The following is a 12,686-nucleotide window of genomic DNA, read 5'->3' on the forward strand; positions in this document are numbered from 1 at the left end:
TGCTTTGGGGAGTTTTGACATTCACAGTTGTCTGATGACTAGAATGAATTAACAGCTCTACTTCATCACTAAATGCAATGCAAATTCTATTGCTTTATATACAGTAATTCAGTTTTTCAAGGGACCTAGCACAGATGGGTGCTGCTTATATATCAGATTGCTTGGAGTTTTATAATAAATTCATGGCTAATAATCAGTTTCCCCAGCTTTAGTGTACAGTAAGTAGGAAATGTTTTTGAAGAATAAAAATAATCTTGTATAGCATCATCACTATTAAAACCCAAGATTATATATATATTGTTTTTCCTCTGCTGCTACTGGGAATAGAGAAATGAATGTATTATTCCATGATGCTGCTGGCAAAGGAACTTTTAGAAATAGCAACAATAGCAGCAGTAACAATTAATACTACCTCTAAGCTTTCTGTTGCATCTGTGCATGATTTACTCAGATGTCACCTTATTCTGGCTATGTTGCTACACAATGTGTTATTTTTCCTTGTTTCTTTTGATACTGTGATTAAATGATTCAGTCACACCCCAAACAGAGATGCATCAGAACCACCTGTTGTCAGCTGAATCTTTACAGTAACTCTGCAGAGTCAAGTGAAAGAGGGGGTGCTATTTGAAAACATCCCATTTTCATTTTAAGTTTTGGGAAATTCAGAGTTTTGCTTAATTAAGGAATCTAACCCTTTCTAAGCGTTTCCATTTCATGAAAACAATAGTATAGCTAAAGAGAATTTTATTAAACAATATATTTTGTGCTCTCTCATGATAAAGGTGGCCTATTTTATACCTTACGGAATTGACTTTTTTGCTTTCTCCATTGATAAATGAACTCTGCTCCATTTATACCACAAGTATGTAAAATATACTGCTTAATGTGCAATTATTAACATTAAACCTAGACCTGCCTTGTTTCACATGTGAAATAAATAAAATCGTTGAGAGAAAGAGCTTACAGGGCCAAATGAAATTTCCAGAGAAATTAAATACTTTTATCACTTGTAAGGGCAGATTTTGCTCTTTAACAGAGTAAAATATAATTATTATTCCAGTAAAATTGTGCAATAACCTTAAACTTGCTAGTCCCATAATACATAGACTATATTCACTTCATAAATACCATTCCTTTTGGGCTTGTATAAACTACCTTCAGTATCGCTCACATTTTCTCAAGGGCTAACACTTTTTCTCTAAGTAAATATTATTTCACTTTAAATGAAATTGCAGCTATTTTGTTGAAGTATTTAGTGTTGTCTGGGGTCATTAGTGGATTCTGCTTTTTTCCCATTATTTGTAAAGTTATAATGAAGTAATACACTAAGCTTGGGAGAATTATCCTGGAGTTGGAAGAGGGGGCTAGTTCAGACAATAACTATTATTTAATCTCTAATGAAGCCTCTTAATTGTTTTTTGAACTTGTCTTATTTTTTTCTTTGTCCCTAAATTGAAATAGCTTCAATGGCTTTTAGACAACTATGAAACAGCAGAAGGGGTGAGCCTTCCCAGAAGCACTCTCTACAACCATTACCTGAGACACTGTCAGGAGCATAAATTGGACCCTGTCAATGCTGCTTCTTTTGGAAAACTCATACGGTCAATTTTCATGGGCCTACGGACCAGAAGATTGGGAACCAGGTTGGTGTAAGAAAATCAAGGTTTGGGGTATAAGTACTACTTCATCTAAGAGCAACTGTAATGCATTGAGGCCAACATTAGCATGTAAAAAGAATCTCATTAGGTCAAGTCAAAGTCTGATCAACAAGTCGCATAGCCTTTTCTCACTATAATTTAAGGAAGTAGTATTTATGGCATTGAGTCTGCAAGTACAGTAAAGTCACTTAGGGAATAGTTGTCATTGATAGCTGCATTTGTTTTTGGACAAACTTTCAAAAAATTTGGTGTAAAAAAAAATTCTTGTGTAAAAATGTATTTCTCTTTAATTGTCCTGAATGTTATCGCATATTGTTTTAGTGTGTAACTCAGACGAGTAACATGAGAAAGAGAGAAACATATTGTCCGCATTTTCTACCCTAAGCATACTTTCATTTCCCCTTTTACGACCTTTTTCTAAGCTATAAATACTATGGTCTTCCGTAGTGTAATACTTTAGACATCTAATTATTTGGGGACTCTTTATGTACCTTTACCAGCTTTCCAACTATTTTATTTTTGAGACCTAGTGGCTTAAAATGTGCACAATATCCCCAAAGTGTTTGCACTACACAATAGTTTCACTTATTGGAAATGTAATTTTCAGTTTGTTTTGTAGTGATTTGTGACTTAGAATTTATTGCTGCCTGGCAGAATTTTTTAAAAGTTGACTTAACTTTTCCCCAAAACTCAAAGGGGGGATAATTACTGCTAGTTCAAAGCACATTAGTATGTTTTTGGGTTTTATGCTCCAGTGCAGATCATGTTGTATTTAATTACATTAAACTGTATCTGCTATTTTAAGTTTATTCATCTACTTCAGTCTTTATGAATAATTTGATATAATAAACAAATTCCAATCTCATTACTTGCCCCTAACTCCAGTGGTCACAAACAGAAATCCTTGGAGAGCCACTTTGTACGTGTCTTCCTTATAAAACTGGTCTATCCACACCTATTGATTCTTTTAATAATAATGTTCTACCAATACATATAGAATAAATGTCTAATGACAGGTAGTCCTAAATCTGCAACCACAATAGAGCCCAAAATTTATGTTGCTAAGTGAAACATTTGTTAAGTGAATTTTGCCCCATTTTACGATCTTTCTTGCCCCAGTGTTTATGTGAACACTGCAGTTGTTAAGTTAGTAACATGGTTGTTAAGTGAAGCTGGCTTCCCCATAGGCTTCGCTTGTCATAAGGCTGCAAAAGGCAATCACATGACCCCAGGACATTGCAGTTGTCATAAATACATGCCAGTTTCCAAACCTCCCCACAGGAATGCTGCAACAGTCATAAGTATGAAAACAGTTATAAGTCACATTTTTCAGTGCCGTTGTAACTTTGAACAGTTCCTAAACAAATGGTTGTAAATTGAGGACTACCTGTAATACACATATTTTCTGCTGGCCTGAATTAAATCCCCCTCCTCCTAGGCTTTGCAAGTTGAGGTAGCCACATAAATAAGTTTTTGATGGCAATTCTATATAAAAATACAAAGTCTTAAAGTTTGTAAAGTTGCATTCAACCTTTGCTTCCCTCCAAATGTTTCTGCACTTGTTAGGGTTGGGTGTTGCCTTAACTTGATTGTTTTAAGAGCTATGGAGGTCCAGGCCAGGTTCTAAGGCAAGACAGGAATCACACTATAATACGCTGCTTACCATTATTTAATTTTCTGCTTTTGGAGGCTGAGTGCTAATTTTAGGGAGTCATTGCTTTTTGTTACATACTACTTATGTATCTTTCACTGTATACTATCCAGAATTAGGGATTAGTTTATTTTTCAGATCAATTCAGATGCAACTAGAACAATGAATGTGAAGAATTCATTTACATCCCAACTCAATTTCCTTCAACGAATATAAACTTTTTTTTAAAAAAAAAAGTTTGTCTTATAATTCTTTTCCATATACCTCATAAAGTATTTTTCCCACTTTTTTGGAATCCTTTTTGCTTTTATTTGGGTAAAACCCATGTTTAAAAGAATTAATTTTTCTAAGAAATTCTTTGGCTATGCTACAATTCATAGTCATACTAATATCTTGGATTGGGTAATGTCAAGTTGATCTAACTATTCTTTTCAACTCTGCTTCTGTTGTTGTGATTTTAAATAAACTTCAAGCATGATAGAAAGGCTCTATCTGCAGGTGTAGTATACAGAAATTGAATCATGCAAATATACTTAGAAACAGAAACACTGCAGACATACAAAGACACATTTTCAAGACATGCCCAAGCTAGCGGTGATGGATTATCAGAACTGAAGAAGCTTCATGGATAAGAAGCAAAATGTTTTCAAAGAAAAAAAATCCAGTTGCCTTTTGGTTAAAAAGTACCTTTGGGACAACCATGATCTGAATGATTAAGAATATCCATAGACAGTGACTGAGTAGGAAAGAGGATATGGGCATGGGGCAGATAGATTAAAGAAAACATTGACCCATTGTGTACCAGAGGGAATTGTATCAATTTATGGAGGGTAAATGTATTTATTTATTTGATTCAATTTATTTTGGTGCCATCTGATTCCAAATTGACTCTGGACAGCTTGCAGTACAGGAAAAACTGGATACAATATAATAGGATAAAGAAAAATACAACAGAATAAATAAAGAAGATAGCAAATCCAGAAAGCCAACATGCAGAATTATACAGCATATTATAAACATCCAACAAGGGGTTCCAAAAGTTATTAATAACTACAAGTCATTCTTAGTGTCAGTTGTAACAGGACAGTCAGCAGGTTAAAAAGTGTTGCCTACATCTAGGACAATAAATGAGAAAAATATTATATTCAGATTCAGATTCTATACCAGTGATGGCAAACCTTTTTGGCATTGAGTGCCGAAAAGGTTGCGTGAAAATGGCACGCACGTGCGTGCTCCAGAAAAGCCAAACTTACAGGTTCTAGCATGCATGCGTGCCTGACGATCAGCTGGCCAGCATGCATGCACAGGCCGGTTTTCGACACTGCTGTGCGCACGAATGGATCACGCTCCGGAAAAGCTGAACTTCTGTGTTCTAGTGCACATGCGCACCTGAAAATCAGCTGGCCGGCGCGCATGCGCACCCTGGCTTTCGCCACTGCTGTGCCTGCAAAGGACAACTGATCATCGTGTGCACATGCGCACCAGAAACCAGAATTCAAACAGGTAAGGCCGTGCGTGCTGGGCGACATGGCTTCACGTGCCACTTTGGGCACACCTGCCATAGGTTTGCCAATATGGTTCTATACCATTCATATTCTATACCATTCAGGTTATGGTTTCTCTGTAGATAGTTCTTTGGCTGCTATGAAAACAGGATGCTAAACTTATCTAGTATTGCTTTTCTCATGTTCTCTAAATGTCCCTGTGAGAAATGAACATGCTCAGTGGTCTCCAGAGATCATGGAGTACAGTTAGAGTATGTGAATGGCTTTATGGAATACAGGATTTCAGCATGGCCAGCTCCCAAACAGGTGCTTTGTTTGGATGGCTATGAAAGGCAAGTGTGTTAGTAACCTAAATAAATCTCATGTGTGTGTAAGTGTGTGCTCATATGGTACCTTCTGCTTGTTACCTTTTGTTTTGCTTAGAAGGGAGAGTTGGAATACCAGCCATTGCTCTGTGAACTGCCTCTTTAGAAGCTAACATAGCTCAGGATCTGTGCTATTTCAGCAACATCCCAGTGGTTGTCTATTGATTGTTGGTTACTTTTTCCCAAAGGGGGAATTCCAAATATCATTACTATGGGATTCGTGTCAAGCCAGACTCTCCTCTTAATCGACTACAAGAGGACATGCAATATATGGCTATGAGACAACAACCCATGCAGCAGAAACAAAGGTAAAGTATTCTTAAAATAAGTAGTTTGCATTTAGTAGATTTCAATGTTGGTAGGGAGAGGACATTGCAGTATCTGAATTATATGACAAATAAACTGGAGGGACAGGACCAGCAATTGTGGACTTTGATAAGTGGGATGTTTTTGATATGTACAGATAGTCCTTGCGTAATGACCTTAATTGGGCCTGGAATTTCCATCATTAAATGAAGCAGTTGTTAAGCAAAATATCATGTGACTGCACTGCTTAGCAACTGCTGGTCCAATGATCCCAGTTGCGGTTGTTAGGCAAGGACCTCATACTTCTCCTGCACTGCCGCACTTGCCTCCACTTCAGTTCCCCCACCCACCTACCCTGTTTCCCCCAAAATTAGACATCCCCTGATAATAAGCCCAATCAGGCTTTTGAGCGCATGGCAATAAAGCCTAGCGCTTATTTCAGGGTTCAAAAAAATATAAGACAGGGTCTTATTTTGGGGGAAACACAGTATCTTCCCTCCTATCTCTGCCCTGTTGGCCGTCTTGCCCTGCCTACCGCTGCTGCTCCCAGCTAACTCTTGCCATCTTCTTTCTGCTGCTGTTGACAAGACATTTATTTATTTATTTATTTATTTATTTATTTATTTATTTATTTATTTATTTATTTATTTATTTATTTAAAATTTATATACCGCCCTTCTCCCTGAGGACTCAGGGCGGTGTACAGCCAGAATTAAAAAACATAAAATACAAATATTAAAAAACAATTAAAATATATATAAATTTGGCCCAAAATTAAAAATACAAACCAATTAAAACATTTAAAATGTCTTCTTAAGCCAGCCCGGCTTGCTGGAAAAAGTGGGTTTTAAGGGCACGGCGGAAGGCACTAAGGTCTTGGATTCTCCTTATCTCTGGGGGCAACTGATTCCAGAGGGTAGGTGCCCCCACAGAGAAGGCCCTCCCCCTGGGGGTCACCAGCCTACATTGATTGGCTGATGGCACCCTGAGGAGGCCCTCTCTGTGGGAGCGCACGGGACGATGGGAGGTCGTCGGTAGCAGCAGGCGGTCTCGAAGATAGCTAGGCCCGATGCCATGGAGCGCTTTAAAGGTGATAACCAGCACCTTGAATCGCACCCGGAAGATCACTGGGAGCCAGTGCAGCTCGCGCAGGAGCGGTGTTACGTGGGAGCGCCATGCTGCTCCTGTCACTACCCGCGCTGCTGCATTCTGGACCAGTTGGAGCCTCCGGGTGCTCTTCAAGGGGAGCCCCATGTAGAGAGCGTCGCAGTAGTCAAGGCGAGAGGTGACGAGGGCATGAGTGACTGTGCACAGGGAATCCCGATCAAGAAAGGGCCGCAACTGGCGAATCAGGCGAACCTGACAAAAGGTCCCCCTGGTTACAGCTGTCAGATGTTCCTCCAAGGACAGCTGCATATCCAGGAGGACTCCCAGATTGCGAGCCCTTTCTGTGGGGGCCAAAGACTCGCCCCCAATAGTCAATGATGGAGTCAACTGACTATATCGGGATGCCGGGAGCCACAGCCACTCAGTCTTGGAAGGGTTGAGCTTGAGCCTGTTCCTCCCCATCCAGATCCGCACAGCCTCCAGGCATTGGGACATCACTTCAAGGGCATCATTGGGGTGGCCTGGGGTGGAGATGTACAGCTGGGTGTCATCAGCGTACTGGTGGTATCTCACCCCGAAGCCACGGATGATCTCTCCCAGCGGCTTTACATAAATGTTGAACAGAAGGGGCGAGAGGACCGATCCCTGCGGCACTCCACAGATGAGAGGCCTCTGCCCCCTTGCCAACACAAACTGCGACCGGTCGGAGAGAAAGGAGGAGAACCACCGCAACACGGTGCCTCCCACCCCCAACTCTTCCAGCCGGTGCAGCATGATACCATGGTCGATGGTATCAAAAGCCGCTGAGAGATCTAACAGGACCAGAACATAGGAGCAACCCCTGTCCCGAGCCCTCCAGAGATCATCAACCAACGCGACCAATGCCGTTTCTGAGCTGTGCCCAGACCTGAAACCTGACTGGAACGGATCTAGATAAGATGTTTCCTCCAGGAATTGTGGGAACTGTCGCGCGATCACACTCTCCACAACCTTCGCCATGAAGCGAAGGTTGGAGACAGGACGGTAGTTGGCCAATATTGCCGGATCCAGGGATGGCTTCTTGAGGAGAGGCCTCACCACCGCCTCCTTCAAGGCAGCAGGGAAGTGGCCCTCACTCAGCGAAGCGTTGATAACACCCTGGAGCCAGCCTCGTGTAACCTCCTGGGAAGCCAGTACCAACCAGGAGGGACACGGGTCCAGTAAACATGTGGCCGCACTAAGTCTCCCCAAAATCCTGTCCACATCATCAGGAGTCACAGCGTCAAACTCCTCCCAGATAACATTCTCAAGACTATTCCTCGTCACTCTTCCCTGATCTACCCAGTCAGAGTCCAAATCCCCCTGGATCTGAGCGATTTTGTCATACAGGTATTGTCCAAAATCCTCCGCCCTGCCTTCCAAGGGATCCTCCCGCACTCCCGGATGGAGCAGGGAGCAGGTCACCCTAAACAGGGCGGCCGGACGATTCCCTGATGACGCAATAGAGGCGGAAAAGTAATTAAACTTTGCCGTCTTTATCGCCACTAGGTAGGTCTTAATATGCGACCTTACCAGTGTTCAATCAGATTCAGCGAGACTGGCCCTCCAACCGCTCTCCAGGTGTCTTTTCCAGCGCTTCATTTCCCTCAGCTCCTCGGTGAACCAAGGAGCCGCACGGGATTGGTACCGGGTCAGAGGCTGCAAAGGCACGACTCGGTCCAAGGCCCCACCAGCCGCCCGATCCCAGACAGCTACCAGGTCCTCAGCCGAGTCGTGCTAGAACCTCAGGAAATGGCCCAAGCTCCATCTGGAACCTCTCAGGATCCATCAGGCGCCTGGGGCGGATCCATCTAATTGGATCCGCCTCCCTGCGGCGGGGGGCAGCGGTTCGAAGATCTAGGTGAAGGAGTGAGTGGTCTGTCCATGACAAGGGTTCCATGTCTATATCCCCAATAACAAGACCACTCAACCACTGGCCAGAGACAAAAATCAGGTCCAGAGTGTGACCTCCCCTGTGAGTAGGGCCATGAACTAACTGGGTCAGGTCCATGGCCGTCATGGAAGCCATGAACTCCCGAGCCACCTCAGACGTTTCACCAACGGATGGCAAGTTGAAATCACCCATGACTAAAAGCCTGGGTGTATCTACTGCCACCATGGCTATCACGTCGAGTAGCTCAGGTAGGGCTGTTGCCACGCGGCAGGGAGCCAGGTACGTAAGCAACAAGCCCATCTGAACCCCATGACCCCACCTCACAAGGAGGGACTCACATCCGGCTATCTGAGGCACAGTGGTCTCCCTCGGACCCAGATCCTCGTTAATAATAACCGCCACCCCCCCCGCCCCTCCCCTGGGCCCTCGGCTGATGGAATGCTCTGAAGCCTGGTGGGCACATTTCGACCAGAGGGACGCCGTCCTCCAGGCCCAACCAGGTCTCCGTAATACCCGCCAGGTCCGCTCCTCCTTCTTGAATAAGATCGTGAATGAGGGGGGCCTTATTTACCACGGACCTGGCGTTGCACAGCATCAGCCGAAGGCCCAGATCCTGAGTATCTAAGCCACCTAGTGTCCGAGCGGAGCCTTGGGGACCGGGGCAAGCAATTGCTCTCAGATAGCAAGTGCGAGCCCCCGACACATGATATGGGCCCCTGCTCCCGCCATATCTGCCCCTCCCATTCACCATGCTGATGGAAAATTCCTCCTCCGGATAGTCCTCCAGCCCCTCCCCAATCCCTCGACCTGCACCCTCCAAACCGTCCCCCTGTGCCGGGCTCGGCTCTGACCCTAGTGGGTTCGTCCCCCCAAACCCCTTGGTCTTCCTCCCGGTTCCCCTTAAAAAATCATTATTCCCACCCCTTAAAAATTTCATTAAAAATTTACATAGAAAACCCCTCAACCCCCTCTTCACTGCATGCCATCTCTCGTGCTGAGGCAGCTGCTGGTCTTTTGCACCTAACTTAATGAATGGTTGTTAAGTGAGAGGATTACCTATACTGTAGCAATCAGAACTGGACATGGTATTCCTGGTGCAGTCTGACCAGTGGAGCAAAGAGTGGTACTATCACTTCCTGTGATTTCAACACTGTGCCTCTGTTGATGCAGCCCAAAACTACATTGGCTTTATTGGCAGTAGTGCCACATTGCTGGTTTATGCTTAATCCAGGGCACTTGGATTCTTCTCACAAGCATTATTGGCCTGTACCTTTTTCATCTAATTTTTTCTAAGTGCAGAACCTTACATTTCTCACCACTAAACTGAGCCTATCTTCAAGGTGTTAGCAATCCTTTCCCCCCAACTTTGTGTATTGTAAAAAACAAAACCAATTACGTAGGTATGCCTGTGGAGTCACTGAGAAACATGTTTAAATTGAAGGAGATGTTATTGCTTAGGGATTATGTGCCTTGTTTATAATTAATAATATTAATCTGACTATCCCTGGTTCTTGGGTAGGACTTGATAGGTGAATAAAAATGCCAAATTTGGTGTAAATATCTGGTTGACTGTGCAACCAACCACAATAATAACATATGATGCTATTGTTTCTATAAAAAGAATTTCTTAACATTCTCAGTATTTTATCTTAATGGAATCCTCTCAGCTTGGCAAAACCTTTCATGTGATTGTGGGGATTGAACGAGACTGTTTTTAAATGAATATAGAAAGCATGCTACTCTGGGTTTAGGATACCAATCTAACAAAAAAAAAGTGATTGTTAATCAGAATATATCTGTGCAACAGTTGCATGAAAAATAAAAATAGCCCTGTTGGTTCAGGTCAAAGTTCACCCTGTCTAGGATTCTATTTTGTCCTCAGATGACTCTAGGGCATGGGTGTCAAACTGGTGGCCCACGGGCCAGATGCATCACCAGCGGGCCACGCCCACCCCAGCTCCGCGAGTGGGGAAAACATTGCGAAACGTCATGTGATGGCAGCATGACATGGCGAGTTTAACACCCCTGTTCTAGGATGATTGCAAGCAGGAGATGGAGATACACTTTTCTCTTGCTACTGTTTCCCTGCTAGAAATATTTCAGTGCTCCTTTCCACAAGAATTCCAGAGGCTATTCAAACCCTGTGTGAAAAAAGTCATAAATCATAAGTTTATTTTGTCAAGCATATATAAGATAATGGGTAAAAGTATAAACACAATTTGAATACATGAAAAGAGTAAGTAAAAAGGAATATTAGGATAGAGATGGTAGGCACGCTGGTGCACTTATGCACGCCCCTTACAGACCTTTTAGGAATGGGGTGAGGTCAACAGTAGACAGTTTAAGGTTAAAGTTTTGGGGGTTTGGGGAAGAAATTACAGAGTCAGGTAGTGCATTCCAGACATTGACCACTCTGTTACTGAAGTCATATTTTCTGCAATCAAGTTTGGAACGGTTTACTTTGAGCTTGTATCTATTATTTGCTCATGTATTGTTGTGGTTGAAGCTGAAGTAGTCATTGACAGGAAGTACATTGTGGCAGATAATTTTATGTACTATGCTTAGGTCAGACTGAAGTTGGCGTAGTTCTAAGTTGTCTAAGCCCAAAATTTGAAGTCTGGTGGCATAAGGTATTTTATTGCAGTTAGAGGAATGGAGGACTCTTCTCGTAAAATATCTCTGGACTCTCTCGATTGTATTTATGTCAGATATGCAGTGCGGTTTCCAGACAGATGAGCTGTATTCAAGAATTGGTCTAGCAAATGTTTTGTATGCTCTAGTTAGTAGTACAACATTACCAGAGAAGAAGCTACGCAGGATTAGGTTAACAACTCTTAATGCCTTTTTGGCAATGTTGTTACAGTGGGCTCAGGCACTTAGATCATTAGAAATGAGTATTCCAAGGTCCTTGACAGAGTAAGGGTCTAAATCTCCTCCTCAGTTTCACTAGGCAACCTGGTCCCAAGTATTTCAAAAGAAGGTGGGGGGGAATTATATCCCTGTGCTCCATGCTATGCATAATTTTATATCCTCCAATCATATCCTTCTTGGTTTTTTTCCCCCAAGCTAAAAAATTCCAAAAAATTTACAAACTGATAAGAAACAACTTGATAGTTTTGATTGCTCTTTTGCATTTGTTTTATATCTTTTCCAGACACAGATTTATTGTAGCTTTATATGAGCATCACAATGCTGTCAGTTCTATTTTCAATCGCTTTCCAAATGTTTTTGAAACTGGAATTTTGCCTTCTTCATGGCTGCGACTCTCTGAACTGACATTTGCGTTGAGCTATCCAGTATGATGGCAAGATCCCCCCCCCGCCCCCGTTTAATTAAAATTCAGCTCAAATTGTATCAGTTTATACTTGAAGTCTTTGCTCCAATGTGCATCACTTGAATTAGAATTGCTATTTGGTTAATTACTGGTAGAGTTTAAAGAGGTCCTTCCGGGGCCTTTGCCATTCTGACCTCTGCAGATTTGGTTAGCTCATTGCATACTCCTATATCAAGATAATTTATAGACAAATTAAAAAGCCCCGACCCCAGTACAGATCTTTGACTGGGACTGAACTGTTGGCTGAGAAATTCTGCCCAATTGTTAATCACTTCATCCAGTGAGTTGACTGCAATTGTAGGTATTCTTTCTCTCAAACTGGGCATTAGAAGGGGAGGATATATTTTGCATATCCTAGTCAACCAGGGAAAACCACACAACCTCTCCCAGTTAGCCAAATAATCCTCTTAAATGTGTTTGTGCAATACAAACGTGACAATTTTGAATATAAAAGTCTATTTCTGTTTGCATGTTCTAGTTAATTATGAGCTCCCAATTACCCTATCCTCTTTCTAAGGAATGCTGACTGGGACTCAGTGTTCCTAAAACTTTATTTTTTAAAACAGCTTATTATTTCAGTTTATTTGTTCTTTTTGGATGGCCACTTTTTTGTTATAATTAAGTGGTGAATACTCGAAAAGCTTCAGTCTATTCTGTGCTCTTTAAGAGGACCATTGATTGCAGTAGCTAGGTTAGTAAATATTTTGTGCTAGAACAAATTAGCCAAAATAGCAAACCCAGCTGCTCTGTACTGTTTTCATTTTCCATGTCTTCAGTTTAGCAGCACTGGAAAAAGAATTAACATTGACAAAGCATTAATTCAGTTTGGGAAAAGGGGCAGGCTCTTC

The 12,686-nt window shown here is 42.3% G+C and overlaps 1 protein-coding gene across 1 annotated transcript in view; it reads left to right on the forward strand.

Moving 5' to 3' along the window:
- The window catches only part of RFX3 (regulatory factor X3), a 170,312-nt gene that overhangs the window by 124,385 nt on the left and 33,241 nt on the right, over window positions 1–12,686 (forward strand). The window contains exons 6-7 of the mRNA XM_070935568.1: window positions 1,462–1,643; window positions 5,368–5,487. Coding sequence (XP_070791669.1) covers window positions 1,462–1,643; window positions 5,368–5,487 — 302 coding nt within the window. The remainder of the gene's footprint in view (window positions 1–1,461; window positions 1,644–5,367; window positions 5,488–12,686) is intronic.

Source organism: Pituophis catenifer, unplaced genomic scaffold (genome assembly GCF_029215685.1).
Source record: "Pituophis catenifer annectens isolate HBS135680 unplaced genomic scaffold, rPitCat1.0.hap2 SCAF_2, whole genome shotgun sequence".
Taxonomy (NCBI): Eukaryota; Metazoa; Chordata; class Lepidosauria; order Squamata; family Colubridae; genus Pituophis; species Pituophis catenifer.